This window comes from Odontesthes bonariensis, chromosome 23, assembly GCF_027942865.1.
Source record: "Odontesthes bonariensis isolate fOdoBon6 chromosome 23, fOdoBon6.hap1, whole genome shotgun sequence".
NCBI lineage: Eukaryota > Metazoa > Chordata > Actinopteri > Atheriniformes > Atherinopsidae > Odontesthes > Odontesthes bonariensis.
In genome coordinates, this window is record NC_134528.1 from 17,045,244 (window position 1) to 17,064,695 (window position 19,452).

Below are 19,452 nucleotides of genomic sequence, written 5' to 3' on the forward strand. Positions count from 1 at the left end.
TTGCTCAAACCATTTACTGTATTCATTGGAGCTACATAAAACGAGAAGATTTTTTTTATTACTCCATCATTACATTTTTAAAATCACATTCGTAATGATATTTCACTGGTAGGTTTTTGTACTATGTTGATTCCAAGGTTTTCTATATAAAATCCCCATCAGAATTAGTCAAGCTCTATCTGGTTTTATTGAATGGGTGATTAAAAAAATTCAGATTCATTCATTTAGATGCTCACACTTCTCTGACTTTCAGTTGACTCCACTGTCATGGTGACATTTGTTTCAGGTGTTGCTTCCCCAGTAAATTAGTGCACAGTTTGGTGAATCTTGTTGAAGGAAATCTTTCTAGTCGTGCATCTATCATTTAGAAAGTTTTCTTGCCTCTGGTCCGATCTTTCCTAACAATGTTTGGGAACTGGTTGAAAGGTGAGGGATCTTAGTGAAAATGATTTGATCAACTTTCTTGAGGTACCCAAGCTTTTGCATGCTGCTCCCATCCTTTTCCCAACTCACTAATCTTGCTGAAAATGGTCAAGAAACTGTTTCATTTTTTTTTAACTTTTTGTCTTTTGGAGATCATCGACTCACTTATTTGTTCAAAGTAATTCAATCTTGATATGCCTAAGCCTCGCATGTCACTATATATTTGAAGGTGAGGTATATGAATGTGCAAGCATACACCAAAGAAAACAACCTTGAACAAAGAGTGTTAAACCTTGAGTGCTCCTGTATCATGCACAACATGTCATGAATCTTAATCCTTCAAGGACCAGGACATTGTTAAACCTTTTATTTTGAGTGATTTACATGTTGTCACATTTATTTATGGTTCGCTTGTGACCACTAAAAGACTTATAAGGCAATAACTCGAGGACTGAAGTTGATCTGAAGGCAGCGCAATGCTGCTCCTTGCTAGCCATGTCTTATTAATACAAAGCAAGGTCTTTCCTTTTTTCCATTGGTCCTTCTGTCATGTACATTTATGGTAGTGAGCTGTATTGGGAAATGATCTGACACCTGTCTATGCTTGGGGATTATGGATGTAAAGGCCAGTAGCTGTGACCTGTACGTATCTGCAGTTTAATCACTGCATTTAAATATCCCATCTGAAGCTTGATAATGTGTCACCAAATGCATTCAACAGTCAGAGTGCAGTCAGTGCTCTACAGTCCTGTTCACAGTCATCCAGCAGCGCTTTCACCCATGCTCCCATTTAAACCAGAAGACACAGTGTGGTACGAAAGATAGTTGGAGTTTATTTTTACTTCTTTCTTTGTTACAGCGGAGACTGACACAGTCACAACAACAGGAGAGAAACAGCGGTGAGAGGGGGAAAGAAAAGTAAAAAAACAAAGACTTTTTTTTACTTTTGTTCGCCTCTTTTCTTCCCCCCTCTCACCAACTTTCCCCATCTCTTTCTCGATTTACATGATCTTTTTTTAAAAAATTCATGCTTTCCTCTTCTCACTTCAACTTTTCCTTTCCCACCTGCGTATATGAGAGCCAGAGACGGGTTAAAAGAGAGGAGTAGGCAAACTATTATAGCACAGTACTCCCACTCTTTTACTGAGCTCTCCTCTCCTATACAGACAAAGGGAGAAAGCCGTTAAACACTCTGTGTAAGGGTGAGACTAACAGACCGCCTGGGTCAGACAGCCCGCTTGTTTCAAGCAAGTGACTGTGCATGCACCACAGCACCCAAGAGACATTTTGACCAATCGGTTTACATTGGACTGCACGCGCATACACGCTATGCGTAGGTGTGATGCATGCACTGTTGGCCTCAACGCAGAAGGACAGAATGAATGATGGGGGGAAAAGGAGGAGGAACAAGAGGCAGGGACAGAGATAGAGAGAGTGTTTCAGTGTCATAAGATTATTTTTATTGAAAATAATCCCATGTTCTCCTGTTGGTACTCACACACAAACACCCCACAGCCCCCCGTCCTCTCGCTGAGTATCTTGGCAAAGGAGAGAAGTCTTTTCGTATTGAGTTGGCGAGCGGAAAGAGTAGGCCTGGGCGTGAGTGTGTGCAAGGAAGTCATGGCGTTGGAGTAGGGGGAGTGAGTGGATGGTGGCGCAAGTATGAGCTTGAACGGAGATAAGGATCTTAAGAGAGGATGATTTACTCCTCCTCCTTCTCCTCTCCGTGTGTGATGACGTAGCAGATGTTCTTGTAGTCCACATTGCCAGCCACATCAGGGGGGAATGCAGCCCACAGGTTGGTCATCTGTCGAGTAGCAATAAGAGAGATGTCTTACGGCCAAGTGACAACAAGTGAGGGTTATCACAGAATACGAGTGAGACAAAGACTGATCAGCTCACCTCCTCAGGAGTGAACCTGTCGCACTGGGTGGTCAGGAGCTCCTCAAGGCTGGAGGGGGGAAAGCAGAAAATCAATGTGAGATGTGCTACAAAGACATCAGAGTCGAGGTAGAAGTTAAAGGTGAAAGCTCTTACAATTCCTTCTTGATTGCACCTGTAGCCTCGGGGTCCAGGACCTTGAAAGCGCTCACGATGACGTCCTCGGGATCAGCACCTAAGAGCAAATGAAAGTCGATTACTCTCAAAAAAAACCTTAAGAAAAAATGTGAAACTAAATGAAGAATGTGACAATAAATATTTCCTAAAACAAAAAAAGGAACAAGTAAAGCAAGGGATTGAACGCGATGTGTCAACACACCCTTCAGCTTCTCGCCGAACATGGTCAGGAAGACAGTGAAGTTGATGGGACCGCTGGCCTCCTTCACCATGGCCTCCAGCTCCTCATTCTTCACATTCAGTTGGCCCATAGTGGCCAGCACGTCCCTGAGGTCGTCCTTGCTGATGATGCCATCTCTGTTCTGGTCGATGATTGTGAAAGCCTACCAGAGTAAGATATTACAAAAATGTTATAAAAGCAAAGTTGAATGTGTTGAGTATGGGGCATTCAAAGGCTTTTGCTTCCTCAAATAAAAAATTTATATTTAAAAAAAAAGTAAGACCAGAGATTCTCACATTTCTCACAACTCCTCCTGAAAAGACTTGTTAATCGTGATCATAAGTGGGAGCTAGTCTGTCAACATAAACGTGTAAATGTGTAGCTGTTATCCACTTCTCTTTCCACAAAGCTGCGTGTAGCACCCGGTGAAACCAAAGATGGCAATGCAAGCCTTTTCGGACTTGGCAGCTGGTTGGCCACTTGTCTCTCTAAGGTGTTAAAATGGTTTTGGAATGTGAGACAAGCCCCTTGTGACATTTAAGGAGAAGGTATTGATTACAGCTGTCGTCCTTTTGCCTTGTGACTGATTCTTCTGGCCATGTTACCAATGTCCTTTCAGCTTCTGAGGGCTTGAAACGGGCCAGCTAAGCTACTGTTGGCTAAGTGTTCTCTTTCATCTTTACCTTGATACTGACGGAAAATCACAGAAATATATCCTGAATTTTACCAGCTCCCAAGAAAAACAACATTATTTTTCCTAGAAGATCAAAGTATCAAATACTACAAAAAGACTTTATCAAGGGAGTAAATCCACATTTTGCTACCCTTGATAATCCATAAAGGGTTGATTCATCTTTAAATTAGAGGCCTCAAATGTTTTCTTTCTCTTTCTACTTTGAGACCGTCTATCGCGCTTTGACTAATTTGACTTTCCACCAGCTGTTGGGCTGCATTCCAAAGGAGTCACACTGTTAGTATCTCCAAGGAGAACTACTGAGCAAGCACAGGCGATACGTGGCGCCTGTCATTGGAAAGGCTCTGATGTACAGTCCTGTCATGTTGATGAGGACATTTTTTGTTGTCACGCTGCCGCACTTATCAGATTTTCATCATTCAGAAGCCCCCTAAAATTCCTACAGAGGTCATAATGATACATGGAGCCATCAATTACACTCATGCCGCAAAGAGCTTTACAGAAATTTTCATCTGTTGATGTGTGTAAGTTGTGAGCAAGAAAATGTTACCTCCTTGTACTCCTGGATCTGGCTCTGCTCAAACATGGAGAACACATTGGAGGATCCACCCTCACCCTGCTGCTGCCTCCTCTTGGCTTTCTTGGGTGCCTGGAAGATTATTAAAGGTAAACTTACAGCATACAAACATTAAACCTCACAGATCCTTGCTAACTGACCCAAATGAGCCCTAACAGTGGAGATGTTCCTAAATAAACACAACTTTAGCCCCAACTGGTAGGTTTCCTACTGAATCGCACTTTAAGATGAATAGAATTGCATAATTATACTTTTTTTTTTTACCTTTTGAAATATCTTTTTAATCTATCATCCAGTTAATGATAAAATGCCATGTAATGGTTTAGGGGGGATGTACACTTTGATGAAATGATCCCCAAATAGATTTAATTTCAATATTTTTATCATGATTAGGTTGTCTTAGCCAAACATTAGCTCAAGCCAGTAGGTAAACGTTAACTCTGAGTCCAAATCCAGAGTTGGGAGCCTCAATTTAAGAAAATATTTCACTTCATGTGATGTTGGTAATCCACACAGCAAATGTATTAGTGATGGGCTCATCTCATCAGCTTTTAAAGTCGAAAAGATCCTAGAGACTGTTCTTCCAAGGAATGTGGCCACACTCACCATCTCTCGAGTTTGTGGGGTTGTTGATGGTCAAGAAGAGAAGCCTACGCCAAGCCAATGTGACTGACATGTATGTTATGGCCCCTTGGGGCCTTATATACTAGCCCACGGGGGCTAACTTTAGCCACACCATCAGGTTTGGCAGGAAAGCAGAGCCGAGGGAGAGTAAGAACAGGGAGGAGTGACGAGGAGACTGAACGTATCGGTTTACTGACACTCCAAAATAGGCTGCACGAATCTTGGAATGAGGTGAATTTAACGCCAACAGACAGGCTTGACTTTAGTGTCATCTGTGGACTAATAAGGCCAAACGGACGCACCAAATGTGCTGAGGGTTCACCGAATTGCTCCCTCTTTTCTTTGTCTTTGTTGTGGCTACATTGTTAACTTTACACTCACTGCGAGAGAAGAAACCTCAGTGGTGTGATGTGATGAAAGAATATGGCAGCTTTACTTAAATAGCTTTATACAAACACAGACAGGACGCTTATCCTGCTGCCAAATTGACCACTGCTTTCTACTAATTGACATTCTAGAGCTTCTCACATGTGTTTGCTAGTAACATATCCTGAAGTCATCAGCTGTATAAGTGATAGGTCTGATCTGAGGTCTGTGGCCACTGCAACATCGGGGTGTATAAACAGTAATGAAACTTGAAAGCAGTTGGCTGATGGACGTTGGTGCAGATCCAGTGATGACACTTGGCAACCAAGCCTCAAGTAACTGTGAACTACTGTGAAATACAAACAGCCCTTTAATACGTGGAAGAATGTATCTGACAGAAAGAACTTTTGAATTGATTTGCTAAAAGAAAAACATTTATAAAAAACTAAATGCAGATTACATTTTACTTCAAGAATATTTAGAACCTGTAAAGTTGCTTACTTGATTCTAAAAAAACTAAAAACAACCTATTTCATGCCAATTGTTTACTGTTTTGTGAATTAAAAAAAGTTCTGTTGTGGCTGTTAAAGACACTTTTGTGTCATAGAACACAGCAGGATACATGCTTTGCACCTGTCTTTGACTGCAGGGCCTTTTAACAACCTCCTCTATGTCAATCAGTTCTACAACGGGAAACCAAAAGGTTTGATCAGTCTGAATGAGCACTTTTCTTACCATGGATGCACTAATTTTGGTTGCTCCTGGAGGTTCCCAGCTTTAGAACAGGACGATAGTGACCCACCCACCTCACTCCATATATGAACCCATAGGCTGCCATCAATCAGGCCACTGTACAGCTAAGGAAATGTATAGGGATTCAGCTGCACCGTGAGCGGATACCGCGTCTCTCGTTGGGTGACTATTTCACATGGCAGAGATTAACCTAACACTTCTAATGTGTGAGCTACATTTTTCATTACAATCTTTTAAAAGATACTTTCCCGATTTATTTTTATTCACAATCCGGTTGCCCATACGGGTTTGAAGGTGAAGAGACACAGAGGGAGAAAGGCCGAGCAAAGTCAAACTTCATAAAAACAAGACAGCTGTACAGACTGAAATAGCTCTGCTACCCCCCACCATTCTCTTTCTCAGCCATTCTGACTCTCGACTAAAAAAACAGACTTCGACCATATTGGCTTGCTTTGCCACCAATCAACTGCCAGTTCTTTTTTTAAATTTTTTTTTTTATTACAAACATCCACTGATTTGAATTCAATCATTTGTAGACTAACTAGAAGCATGAAGTCACGAATAACATTTCATTAATAATCAATAGGTCTTAGTTGTAAATGAGTGACTTTGTTGTAATAAACGCTTCTATGAGATATCAATGCTGGCATCAGATATCTGAGTTTACAATGTTTACTTATTCACTTTGTTGCATGTCGAACTGTAAGACAAGAGAACCAAGTCCCATGAAACTCATCCATTCAAAACCCTTCCCTTTCGGGTGTAGCCGTCAGTCGGAGTTGGTTATGGTGACACATTAAAAAGGCATGGTTAGGTTGAGAAATCAATACAAAAAGGTCAGAACACATTTAAGGTTGCAGTTTCACTTCACCTGGATGCTTCTTTACACACAACAACAGTCACTGAAAAAAGTTTCATCTCACAATTTCTGCACCTTGATGGCCTGAAGACTTTGTATTGGACGTTGTCCACATGTCCGCTCTTACACATGTTTCCTGGAAGGCTGAAAAGGTGATGTGCGACAAAGTCAGAGCCACTGAGGAACTTGCATCATTTATTGATAAATTTAACACGCAAGAGGTAAAAAAAAAAAAAAAAAAAAAAAGAGGAAAAAAAGGACACAGTAAGCTGTTGGAACAACTAATTATGAAATGTCTAAACAAAACTGCTAAAATTCATATTCACAATGTTGTACCTTTGTATTAAAATAATTTTTAGAATGAAACTGTAAACTTCACATCTATAATCCAAAATCTATCAAGTTTTCTTCCTGAACACCTTCACCAACACGCCCTCTCTTTGACCAATCAGCAATCAGTTCCTTTATCTCTTTTCCAAAATCTTCATGCAGTTTACTAAAATCCTCCTGTGTGCCTAAACAGAAGCCTGACCACTCCACCACGGGCAGAGCGGAGGTGCTAGCAGGCGCCACATTTGCGTTCCTCTTGGGCCACAGTTTGGGTGATCTCTTGCTCATGGCCCTGGACGATGATATGGACTGAGGTTGAAGCAGTTGACCGGGTGCTGCCCCTGCTGCTTGTGCTGTATACAGAGACAGGTTTGAGGAGCGTGCGCTTAGATAGGCTGCCTGATGGTCTGCCGCAGCTGTGCTGAAGTTCGGCATCGTGAACGTTTTGCCTGGTTCATCTGGAAACGCATCTAATGCATCTAAGGAAAAAGCAAAGAAAGATGGATTTGCAAATGCGTCCCATCAAACGCAAAGGCTGTAGCCGCTGACATTGCATGTGTTTGGCAGATGACTGTTGGTTCAGAAGAGGAACTGATCCAACTGTCAGACCTACAATCGGTTTTCAACCAGTGCAACCACTCTGTCTTCCACCTGTATAGTTCACATGCAGCAAGTCTTTAAAAGGTTTTAATACCACTGAAAATCTGTTACAGACTCTTAAAACTTGTATTAATCCAATTAGATATCAGTTATTACAGTAAAAAGCATCGCAGTTTTAGCCTTCAAAGCCCTGTATCACACACTAACAACCCAGCAGTAAGAAAAACAACAACAACATCTTTGTCCCCTCTATAGCTGGTGCTCCACTGACGGTCAGACAAAACAAGGCGTCACACTGTGTTTACAGGACAGTCAAACTGTCAACATTCTCTCATTTCTCATTTCATTACCCATTCAGAAAAAAAGCTCAGCTTCAAGTCTAAACAATTAAATATTTAGCGTACAACTGGACTGGGCTTCAATTTGACCAAGTCTGAAAATCAGTGTGTCTAAACTGACTGATTCTATGAGATGATCTTGTCCGCGTTCCCTGCTGTACCACAGTGTACTGGGTATGTGATGCGGAGGCCGCAAACTGTGAGGCGATGCCTCCCGCAGCTGCTCTCCAGAACAAAGGTCACTCTCTCTTTCTCCCCACGGGGATAAAGACGCTCAGCCTCTCCGCCTCTCACCTACCTCTGTACTTCTTCTCCATGTCCAACACCAGCAGGGCCAGGTAGCTGTGGCTGGCCGACAACAGGGCTTTGATCCAGCTCTCCTGACTGGCCTGGTCCTCCGCAGCGAACTTGTACGTCCGCAGCCCCGGCTCGCTCCACACCAGGGAGAAGGCAAACTTCTCCTCGGACTCGCACAGTTGCACGGTGCAGCCCTCCAGAACAATCACTCCAACCAGGTCCCGGTCGGCCGCCCGATCCTTGTAGAAGAGGAGGTTTCCCTTCAGCACGAACCAGCGCTTCTGATAGGAAGTCTTTATTTCTCCCTGTGAAACACTGTGTGTGGGTTACTGAGGCGTTTACAAATCCCCCGTGTGCTCAAGTTATTACACAAGCTGAACTGCTAAATGTGACACCCAGTATGTGATGTGTTTCACTTCCGAATAAAATGAAAGAAAGGTTGAAAGGTTACAAAGGACACCTGGTTTTAAATGTGATGTTTACCTTTTTGGACAAGTAACCCTCTTTGTCCACTTGTGAGTTGCAAGATTCAAAATAACTGACAACTTTTTCATCAATCTTCATTTCAACATTGCAGGGTGTTCACAGCAGAATCTGCCACAGGATGACAAAACAAGCCACGTCAAGCAGACACACCGTTTGTGGAGAATTAATACTGACAAAACTGTTTATAACACAGGTAGCCAGGCTAGCTCTAAATCCGGCGGTTTCCCGTTTTGTACACAGAAAGCCCCCCGCATCCCTCATTAAAGAATACTTTATTGAAACAACGAGGTTGGATTTATACTTCGCCAGGAAATAATACTTTAATATGTGCCGGTGGAAACGTGCCAAGCGAACCGCCATTAATAACTCGCCGGTTATTGTACGGCGGTGAGGTCTGACGGTGTCTCCACGACAACAAAATGTGACTCAGCGTCTGTCTCAGCTTGTAATAGGCTAAGTGATACAGTTTGGGGAATTAGGAAGCGAAATGTTCTCACGTCCACATGACTCCGGTTTGCTTACCTTTTTGAAGTGTGCGTTGCAGTTTTGCCACCCGTCAGCCAGCGGCTTCCTGGTTCGGAAGGTGCGGGCAGCTCCACCTCACCGGCACAAACACTGCATGAGCAACTTCAACTTTGCGCCAGCCAGCCTGTCAACTGCGGCTCACCGCTGCATTTTTATTCCAAAAACAGACGTTTCATTTATAGGCTACATATGTAGCCTATTCTTTATGTTGCTACTGCAAATACCACAAAACCTGGCGTCACATTCCACGATTGGGTAATATTGTGGTCGCGGCCCCGTTTCAAAATCTACTCTTGCGCCTCCAGGTTCGAGCTGTGTTGCCACTCTTCAAAACGAAAGTCATTATCAAAAGGGAACTGACAGAAGTAACACAAGAGAACAGAGAGGTCAGCCTGAAATAGGTTATCCATTCCAGCATTTCACAATGATTTATTGCATTATTTTGGGGGGCATGTATTGTAAAAGCGTTGAAACTTACTCTGATGTAGCATGAAGTCCATTTAGGGTACACAGCACACCTGGACCCTCGTCTTTTGAGTGAACGGTTCTCTATTAGTGAACACTTTGCAGAATACACACACACACGCAGTCCATGTGTGTGGCTGGACGCTGATAGTACAGTCGAAAGAACAGCATTTGAAATGTAAACTTCGCACATGCAACCATGTGAACATCTGCCAAATATTCCCAATCTGTGGCTGTGTGTGTTGGTTACTTTGTGTAAAACCAGGGCATCCAGTCCGTTCAGTCAAGAGTGTGTGCGTGCGACCTTCTCACAAATGCAACCCTTAAAACATCACCCAGCGTGAATGTTAAACAGACTAACAGGGTTCATGTAAGGTGATGTAACTAATTAAGCCATGCAACAAAATGTAAGTGCACTTCAACAAGCTTCTGGGGGATGTGAAGCAGCGGGCTGAAGGACACTTTGCTCTAGGAGGAATTCACTGAGCAGAATGTGGTTGGAATTAATGAAATACTTGCTTCTGTTACTCTTAAATCTTCAGCGAATATAAACAACAATTAACAAGCATTTAATCCATCTGTAAAACAATCACGCAGGATCACATCCCCCACCACGCATCCTCTGGTTAAGGGAAAGCCAATTGTTCACACAGTTGTTTATTCACTGACTGACCGAGAGGAGAGTTGCCACTGGGTGCTGCTGACTAAAAGTAACAGGAAGCCAAGACCGAGGAGGAAGTGAATACAAGGTTCTCTGCGATGGCTGAGCTGTAGTTGAGAGCCAGAAGATGGGATCAACAAAGACTAAAAACAGCCAAATGAGAGGCAACATAGCCCAAAATTCGCAGTGTGCAGAGGTTTGCAGAAGATCTGGCTTTTGCACAGCATCACTACTTTTCAGACCAAGGTTTCCAAAGATAAAAATCAGCTTTGATCTAAATCAAGAGCGGCACAGAGGCACAGTGTTGTTTTGTTAAGCCGATGTTGCAGTCAAAGTTCCCACTCCGGGCTTTGCTCTGTATTACATCGGGTCACAAAAGTGTAGAAAGACTATAAAAGAGCAACAAACTTATGAGTTGGTGTCATCATCCTCCTTTTTTTTTAATTTTCTGTTCAGAACACCAATTACTGTGTCAAATTCAAATTCTACAACATAAACTAAAACAGTTGTCCAAGCCGTGTCTACTGAAATAATACTGCGCAGATACCAACTCATATAGAGACAGCGCAGCTTCATCAGATATTTGCAAAACATTGGTTGATAGTATAATAATACCCTGTTCACATATTCTGTGGCTAACAACACAAATACATAGCAGCCATTTCTTAGATTAAGAACACAGATATGAAAAAAAAAAAAAAAAAAAAAAAAAAAAATCAACCAAAATCCTCCTTTATGGATCAGCTGTGGCGATTTGATTGATCAGCCCTTTGTTAGATGGAGAAATCATGACTGCTGCTCCCTCCCATCTTTGCTGTAACTGCAAAGTCTCCCCAATGTGGATCCTCTGATGTCTTTTGAGATTCTCGCTTCGACTGAAACTCTTTCCACAAAGGCTGCAGTAGTACGGTTTCTCGCCTGTGTGGACCCTCTTGTGCTTCTTCAGGTCTCCCGCCTGGCTGAAACGCCTCCCACACTGCACGCAGCCGTACGGCTTTTCCCCGGTGTGACACCGCTGGTGGATTCTTAAGTTTCCGACCCGACTGAACGTTTTCCCACACACGACGCACAAATGCATGTCGTTTCTCCTGAGGTGCTCCATTCTGATTTGCCTTCCGTCAAACCTGTTGCTTCTCGTGCAGCCCTGCCTTCTATGAGCAGAGTGATTGGAGTGGAAGAAGGCAAGCCCATAAGGCTCTGCACAGACTTGCGGCCTGTGGGCCTCAGCAGAGAACTGGCGAGAGGAGTTACAGCTTAAATCCACACACCCAGCATATTGTTCTTGAGTAGACGGTTGCTCTGATGCTGTGCACTCGCTTGGCTGGGTTTCTCTTTTAATGGGAGCCAGATGTACCTCTAGCAAAGAGCCAGAGTAAGAGTTGCACACACTGTTCAGAGTGACTGCGGTGTTGTCCCAGTTTGCTCCGTGCGACGCGTGGGCCGCCACAGAATCGTCCCTTAAGCGAGTCCTCGTCTCTAGATGTGTTTTGTCGTGCTCCGCTTGTTGCAGAGTATCAATTTGGCTGTCCTGTTCTTTGGATTCCTGCTTCACGTCAGCGTCAGACTCGTGGCTGTTTATCGGCTTGTCCTCTGTCAGAATGCCATCAGGGTTACGCTGCTGAATTAGGCTCGAATCCTCCTCAAGCCGCTCAGCTTCGTCTCTTCCTTCAGGCAAAAACTCACTTGTAGACAGAAGAGCTGCAACAGTTTGATCAAAAAGAAAGGTTTTTATGTGTCTAAATGTGTTTAGACATTTCCAACTGAATTGAAATACCCAAAGATAACCCTTTAATCCACCTGTGCCTTCTTTGGGTATCTTTTCCTGAAGCTCCTGCAATTGTCTCCTCAGACCCTCGTTCTCCCTCTGCGTCTGGGCAGTTTTTTGCTGGTACTCCGACACCGTTTCCTTCACCACCTCCAGAACCTCCTGCACAGCCTCAGTCAGCAGTTTGGCCACACGGGCATTCAAATGTTCAAGTTTAGACATCCTGAAAGTAAAACCAGCTTAGGGGTAAGAAATTGCACGTGGGTGATTGAACTATCCAGTCCAAACAAAATAATACACTGGACATGTCAGATGAATAAGTCTGTTGCTGACTCTGCTGTTTGGTTACATAACAGCAAAATGGGTCAGTTTTTGATTTACTGGTTACACAATACTTAATCAAATTGTCCCTATGAGTGAGTGTGAGCATGTGTGTGGTTGTTCCTCTCGTTTTATCTCTTGTGTGGCCCTGTGATGGACCGGCGACCTGTCCAGGGTGTACCCCCCCTCTCCCCCGATGACCGCTGGGATAGACTCCAGCCCCCCCAGCCACCTGACCGACATATTAAGCGGCTATAGAAAATGGATGGATGGACAATACTTCATGCAAGAAATCAAGAACACTTAACTCTTTCATGAGCCACTCTTGAAAACAGATAAGTAATAATCAAAACAAGATTTGATTAAATCACCAAACATTTAAATTCAATGTAGCCATAAAAGAAATGCATTAGCAAACTTTCCAGTTCATACTGATTAGGAAACTTAGCACATTCATTCTAACTTGGTCCGGGCTTTAAAAATACCAAACGTGGAAAAGTGATAACAAATTATGACACCAAATGACAATTGTGTGCCTTTTCCACTCATTCCATCCATTTATTTGTAAATGAACAACACAGAATTACACTGACATTAAGTTAAAGCTCTTAGTAAATATTTTATTGTAAGGTAATCTCTGGAATTGTTCACGAGTAATTCGATACTAATTTAGCATACCAAAATATTTTATACATCCGATAAATACAGTTTAGCTTGTATCTCCTGGTTTAACATGTTTAAACAGCAGTTGTACCTGCAAGCTGCTTGTGAAGTTCCTCTCTTCAACGTCACTAACATTAGCTACATTAGCTAACGTTAGCTGTTTTCCCTTCAAACATCCCAGAGGTCGACGACCCCTGCCACGGTAACTGTGTCAACAAAATGCTTGCCTTCAATTTGCCTATTTAAACACTAAAAATACACCAAGTATGGACATAATATTACTAGAGCACAACCATACTATCTATGAGCACAACTCTGAAACGCAACAAAACAAAAAAATCTCAACTCCGGAAGTACATTCAGACTCTCATCCGCCATGTTGTTGTTTTCAAAATAAAAGCACTCCTTCCATATGTACTAAGTTTTTTTTATGACACGAGTGTTAAAACAAACACAAGATGGGAAACTAAGTAAATTAAGGTGCACTGACTTCTGTTGCATGGAAGTCCTGCCATTAGGCTGATATTTTTATACTAAAGTTAGATTGTAACTTTATATTCGACAACTTTATGAGCGTCACAGTTACTGTGCAGTAATGTCTTTTTCTAAAGCATCTGACATTTAATTGTTATTGGGGTGGAGGATTCCTCCATTTTTGGGTGATAAACCTCCCCAAGTTTATCTTATGTTGAAGCTCCTGCAGTGTCTTCTTCAGACTCTGGTTCTCTCTTTTTTTTCTACCGTTATTGTGGCCAGAACCTCCTGCACAGCTGCAAACAGAAGCTTTTCCAATCGGGCACTCCAACTCAGATTTTGAACATCTCTAAAGATTGAAAAGAGCAATGTTGGGGTTTTGACCAATGTGCTCACATCGAGTAATCATTGTTTCTTGGCTATATTTAACTTGCCACTTAACATACTGAAAATATGTAAGCTATTTATGAAAATATTATCAAAATTCCAAAGGGAATCCGGAAATTTATCACGTCCACAGGCATATAAAACTACTTTCTTAATCAACAGATAAGCAAAGGGAACGACAACATGCCTCAAGCCTGATATTCTGTGAAATAAGCACAGTTGGAAATTAATCCCAGATTGATTTCAATATCAGCATTTATGCAGACAATCACTTTAATCTGCCATCACTCATGTAAAGGTAATACAAGACAAGGCAAAGGATGTCTCTTTGGTATATTTACATATGGCTTTTCTCAGATCTCAAATACAGGCCAAAACAAAGCCCACGTCTGTGTGGATGGAAACATCATCATCCCCTTCCCTGGTTTCGGGTGTCCAGTATCCAGTATCCAGTATTTGTTGTGCGACTGCCATCTAGTGGTGATGACAGAACAAACTCTACATTCATTCAATTGATGTCTACAAGTCTTCTAGTTTTAAATCCCTTTTTCAAGAGTTTGAAAAAAAAAAAGCTCTAACTCAAAAATAAAAGAAGAATTTGTGCTGATACTTTTTATGCATTTTGAGCTTCTTTGTGTTCACAACAAGTTCCACAAGTTTAGGTTGTGTTTCCGTCAGTCTTACTTTCTCTTTTGTAACTCATGAGGTAAATTATTCAGGAGTTCAGCAGGCTACTGATAACTTATTCAAAAATATATCATGCAAAGTGAGTTCAGCAACAGAAATTTAAAAAAAAAAGTGCTGTAAGGTCTGATTACACATTCCAACCTTTTTTCCCTTAACCCATTCCTTTTCAAATACACATTAAAATAAGCTGTTGTAGAACTGGCAGCAAACAGTTCATATAAAGTCAATAGTATACATCATACATTGGGTCATCTTTGCCTGACATTTTATAGAGCAAAAAAACAGAAATTGTCCATGCAAGTAAAATGGCAGTGTTGTACTCATGGATGTCCCTCTATAGTTGTTTCTTCGAACAGGCTGAGTAGGTTCTTTGGTTCAAAGTTGGGTCGGTTTACGGCCTCCTCCGATCGAACCCAGCTGTGATCGTATCGCTCTGAGGACTTGGTGGATGAGGAGGCTGTATGATGCTCGGCATGAATGGGGCTCGTGCTGGGTGTTAGTGTGAGGCAGGAGCCATTTGAATGGATGCTGGAGGGGGTCAGAGCCAAGTTACAGGGAGACCAGTCACCCAAGACTGAGCAAGTGGAGGTGTGGGCAGGACTTTGACGGCTGTGTATCGGCGAACCCGGAAGAGGAGTGGACGTGCTCTCCGCGGACAGTCTGGATCTGACCCTGACGAAAAGTGGGGAAAAAGAAAAATGTAACAAGGGATCTTAACAGAAATAACACTTTTAACTCCAGGTAGAAGCAAATGAAGCGGCCAAACACTTTTATGTGCTGCTAACTCTGAAAGAGAAATTATCTGTTCTTCACTGAAATAAAAGAAAATTAAAATCAGGGACAAGAGTCTTTGCACAAAACATCAACCGATCAATGCAATGAGTCTACCTGTGTACGAAGGAGGGGGAAAGCTCTCGGTCTATGTGATGGAGAAAGACTGCATCATCCTCTGGACTCCCTGGGTCAGAAAGCAAGGTACTGAGGGACAGTGTTAAATCCCCATCCCAGCTGTCCTTAGGAGGAGTGCAGGGCACTGGCTTCGTCCATCGGGGGAGGAAAGACAAGTGAAAGGAGGAGAGGAGTCTGCACCCAAGGTACACCACAAACTATGAGGAAAAATTAAACAGAAAAAATAAATAAATGACAAGGCAGGCAATTTCTGGAGGGGAACTGTGCACAGTTCCAGATTTTGTTTCAAGGCATTAAAATAAGCCATTGTAGAAAAATATGACAATGGCGATGACAATCAACTGAAAACATGTGAATCAAATGAAAATGCGAATGGGCTGTTAAGTACATTTTGGCAGAAGTATTAACATTGGGAAACCCTGCAGTTTTTGTGCTGCTCCTCCTGCCCTCACTGAACTGCGGTGAAACAGAGGGGGACCGTATTGCACACAAAGGAACGCATTTAAGACTTGTTGAAAAGGTAGCTTCATTTTTCAGAAAGCTTCAGAAAGACAAAGAAGATGCTGAAATAGTCTAAAAGTCCCACGGGAATACCTCTTGCAATCATGTTTTGATACTGTGTGTGTATATAGAGGGAAGGACCCAATGCAACGAGTTTGAGACGGAAAGACAGAGAGGGGTCGAGGGCTAAACCAAAGCACAGCAACCAAAAAAAAACAACAAAAAAAGGAGACATATTTGAATATATTCAAATCTATTTGATTTAAATATTGAACCAGAAAAAGTTTCAATTGGGAGCAGTCCCTCTGGAGACATTACCTGACAAAGGGAGGCCAACGTCAGCATCGTCTCAGTAACTATGAGATAAATGTTCCTTTTCCACCTATGTTTCCTAACAAAGGGGAGGGCCAGAAGCTCAGACACCGTCGGCCTCTCAGACGGTTTTGGGGCCAGCATCATTTTTAGGACTGACTGCAGCTCAGCAGACAGGCCTGCAAATATGGATAGAAGGAGTTAAAAAACACATGATTTTCATCAAGATATTGCTGCAATTTGCGGGAGCTTTAAAAAAAAAAAAAAAAAAAAAAAAAAAAAAAAAGGGTGTATCTTACCATTGGTAATCTCTGAGGGAAGATGACCCTGTCTGAGCTGCTGCCATCCCTCACCACCATTTGGAACTTCCATATTACAGGCAAGCTCCAGAATAGAAACACCCAAACTTTAAAAAAAACACCGCACATTTCCCGTCAGTTTGATTGAACATATTTCAGAATAACATCAGTTTCCTCTATATGTACCTGAACACATCTGCAGCAGGTCCATATTCCCCACGGAGAAGCTCAGGAGCCATGTACCTAGGATCGCCCTCCTGGAAATCTTCCTTCACTTTTCCCTCTGCATTTGTCTGCTTGAGCTCCAGCATCAGCCCAAAGTCCCCCAGCTTGAGACGACCAGAGTCAGTGATGAGGACGTTGGCTGGCTTGAGGTCCAGATGAACAAAACCATGAGAATGCAAGTGCTGCAGTGCTGACAGGAGGTCGCAGAGGTAGGCCCATGCTGCGGGCTCGTCTGAGACGTTTCAAACAAAAGCAAACGTAGGTACATGACACGAATAAAACATCTGAATACACTTTTTTTTTTGTGTTGTTTTTTTTTTAAACAGACCTGTGCCAGGAAACTTGTTCTCAGCATGGAGCAGCAGGCTGGTGCTACACAGCTCTGTCTGAATGTAGAGTCGACCGCTCTCCTCCCAGGCTGCCATGAAATTCAGGATGTGAGGATGAGGACATATACGCTCATGGTTCCTGGCTTCCTTCAAACTTCGATTCCTCTCACTGTTACCCCTGAAGCGCTGAGCCGAGCGCTTGACTGCATACAGGCAGCCGTCCTCGTTACTTTGCACCTTGGAAAAAAAAAAGAAGAAGAAAAAAAAGACACTAGTCTTGTCTTCTATACACATATCAACACCTGAAATTAAAGGTCATCATGAGAAAAGAAGGCTTTTGGAGAGGTCTAAATCAGATCGGGAACTTCTCCACTGAGGAACCACAACAAGTTTATCTCTTTGGTAAATATTGTTGCATGGCTTAAACTCCCTTTCAACTGAATCCATTGTCCAAGAACATTTTAAACACAAGGAAAGCAATGGTCATTTTCTTCATTTTAGATGCTTAGCCCTCTACGTTGCTTGACTTAAAGCTCTGTATCATATGGCAACCTTCTCACAAAATTCTGGTGCTTAAAATGCCCAGTTTCCTGAATGTTAAGAAATGCCAACTTCTAATTAAGTATATCTTTATACCTTTTGTGTATGCATGTGCACACAAATCTTTTTCCTGCTCACCTTGTAGACCTCTCCAAAGGATCCTCTTCCCAGGAGGCCCAAATTAGTAAAGCACTGACTGAAATAGGACTTATGTTTACTGGGATCATATACAGAACTTGGAGGGGGAGATTTACTAAAGGACTGAGACAGGGGTGTCCAAGGGGATGGGTGGTGGGGGAAAATCCTGCTCAGAGGGGGGCATCCCTTGGATGGTGGCAGTGGGGGCAGAGAGTGCGAGAGCCGAGCAGGGGAGGAGCAGGAAGAGTTCGACACAGATGATGAGGAAAACGGGAGCCGGCGCTTTTTGAGGGAGAAGGACTGCTCTGCGTGGGAGAAGTGGGTTGGGAGAGGGAGAGGCCCCCTGGGCACGCTGGTGTCCACTGCAACCGACATTGTGTTGAGATTTCTTCAGCTCCGTTCAATGAAGATAGCAAGCTGCAACAATAAAAAGATTGTTAATTATTAATCAGGCCAAGTTTTGCACTGGTGTTGCAGTGCACCTCTTTTCTGTTGATGCACAAAACCCTTGTTCATCTAAAAGTATGGATGACTAATTTGTCATAATTCCACGGAACAATATCACAGACTTGAAAGACGTAGTTAACTTTTGATGTATGTGGAAAGCTTTGATGACAAAATCTGTTCGGAGGGGGGCACCAATCTTTATGTGATAAAGGTAAGCAAAGTGAAATATTACAGTAACTGCTTAATCTAAGCTTGGTCACTCATTTGTCAAGATATCTGATAACTTGAATATCTTGTTTAACATGGGTGTGTGTCAGGTCTCTCGTCACCTAGATGTTTAGTTGACAACCTCACTTAAAACACAACAGGTTATACTAGCCAGTAGAAATCCACTAATTGGTGAACGAACCTGTTAAGAACAAGTTGAGGGGCCCAAGAGTGTCTGTTTTTTTTCTTTCCCCCCAGTTTCCAAGTAAAACTAAAACGAGAAATGAAATGTGACAGAAAACAAGCCAAAAATGCAACCTAACCTAAATTGGGCCACAAAGAGACACAAAACAAGGAAGCCAAATGACACACAAAATAAATAAATAAATAATGAAAAGTAAGCAGATATAGAAAAAAAAATTGAATGACAACAAGCCACAAATAGTTATTTGCGTGGTCATTTTATACGTCTGTGCTCAGGGACCCGTTGTTTACTTCGTTCATGTCTGTAGACAGCAATCAACGTCAAATGCATAAGCACTGACAATCACCAGCAACATGTTTATTTAGAGTTATATTTATAACTTGACAATGGCTAACGTTCACAGTATTTAAAACAGCAATACTGTTCAGTTTACTGTTTCAGTTTGTGCTGGCACTAACTACTGTCACTTCCGTAAAATACATTTTGGCTAACATTAACCCAGGGCGGACCAACAACAAACACATAACGTTGCTAGCTAACTGCCCTGCGGTCAAAAAGCTTAGTGTCACTGACAATTTGGCTGTAAGCAAAGTCAAATAAGGCAATGTTACCACACCAACCATAGTCCAGTTTTAACACCAGTTCCCAAGACAGAGGGGCTCAGATAGTCGCTGCGTCCAAATCTGCGTGTACAACAGCAAGTTTGTAATCGCCTCGCGCCAAATTCAGAATTTTTTACGCAGTGTTGCGTAACTGCCTGCCGTGAA

At 42.5% G+C, this 19,452-nt stretch overlaps 4 protein-coding genes across 8 annotated transcripts; all 4 read right to left on the bottom strand.

The window, feature by feature from the left end:
* Nucleotides 1–1,271: 1,271 nt before the first annotated feature.
* On the bottom strand, nucleotides 1,272–4,683 carry mylpfb (myosin light chain, phosphorylatable, fast skeletal muscle b). Its single transcript, XM_075456798.1, has 6 exons — nucleotides 4,579–4,683; nucleotides 3,946–4,044; nucleotides 2,684–2,864; nucleotides 2,461–2,539; nucleotides 2,326–2,374; nucleotides 1,272–2,230 (listed from the first exon to the last, which is right to left on the bottom strand). Exons 1-6 carry the CDS (start codon nucleotides 4,579–4,581, stop codon nucleotides 2,126–2,128), a joined length of 516 nt encoding a protein of 171 aa, XP_075312913.1. The 5' UTR covers nucleotides 4,582–4,683; the 3' UTR covers nucleotides 1,272–2,125.
* Nucleotides 4,684–5,504: 821 nt separating this feature from the next.
* Nucleotides 5,505–10,024, bottom strand: LOC142373724 (sesquipedalian-1-like). Of its 3 annotated transcripts, XM_075457103.1 has the most exons (5): nucleotides 9,629–10,022; nucleotides 9,148–9,506; nucleotides 8,623–8,733; nucleotides 8,141–8,444; nucleotides 5,505–7,383 (listed from the first exon to the last, which is right to left on the bottom strand). In XM_075457103.1, exons 3-5 carry the CDS (start codon nucleotides 8,701–8,703, stop codon nucleotides 6,956–6,958), a joined length of 813 nt encoding a protein of 270 aa, XP_075313218.1. In that variant the 5' UTR covers nucleotides 8,704–8,733; nucleotides 9,148–9,506; nucleotides 9,629–10,022; the 3' UTR covers nucleotides 5,505–6,955. The 3 variants fall into 3 exon arrangements, with proteins under 3 accessions (XP_075313218.1, XP_075313219.1, XP_075313217.1); XM_075457104.1 differs by having other exon boundaries at nucleotides 8,141–8,454; nucleotides 9,148–10,024; XM_075457102.1 differs by having other exon boundaries at nucleotides 9,148–10,022.
* A 660-nt stretch (nucleotides 10,025–10,684) lies between these two features.
* Nucleotides 10,685–13,374, bottom strand: LOC142373797 (uncharacterized). The gene is made up of 3 exons (XM_075457202.1): nucleotides 13,117–13,374; nucleotides 12,074–12,264; nucleotides 10,685–11,974 (listed from the first exon to the last, which is right to left on the bottom strand). The coding sequence occupies exons 1-3, from the start codon at nucleotides 13,158–13,160 to the stop codon at nucleotides 11,010–11,012; spliced, it is 1,200 nt and encodes a 399-aa protein (XP_075313317.1). The 5' UTR covers nucleotides 13,161–13,374; the 3' UTR covers nucleotides 10,685–11,009.
* A 753-nt stretch (nucleotides 13,375–14,127) lies between these two features.
* On the bottom strand, nucleotides 14,128–19,418 carry pkmyt1 (protein kinase, membrane associated tyrosine/threonine 1). 3 transcript variants are annotated; one of them, XM_075457021.1, is made up of 9 exons: nucleotides 19,306–19,418; nucleotides 18,683–18,751; nucleotides 17,827–18,243; nucleotides 17,148–17,385; nucleotides 16,781–17,051; nucleotides 16,595–16,701; nucleotides 16,302–16,474; nucleotides 15,462–15,679; nucleotides 14,128–15,245 (listed from the first exon to the last, which is right to left on the bottom strand). In XM_075457021.1, the coding sequence occupies exons 3-9, from the start codon at nucleotides 18,199–18,201 to the stop codon at nucleotides 14,894–14,896; spliced, it is 1,734 nt and encodes a 577-aa protein (XP_075313136.1). In that variant the 5' UTR covers nucleotides 18,202–18,243; nucleotides 18,683–18,751; nucleotides 19,306–19,418; the 3' UTR covers nucleotides 14,128–14,893. The 3 variants fall into 3 exon arrangements, with proteins under 3 accessions (XP_075313136.1, XP_075313135.1, XP_075313137.1); XM_075457020.1 differs by lacking the exon at nucleotides 18,683–18,751; XM_075457022.1 differs by lacking the exon at nucleotides 18,683–18,751 and having other exon boundaries at nucleotides 19,302–19,418.
* Between the last annotated feature and the right edge of the window lie 34 nt (nucleotides 19,419–19,452).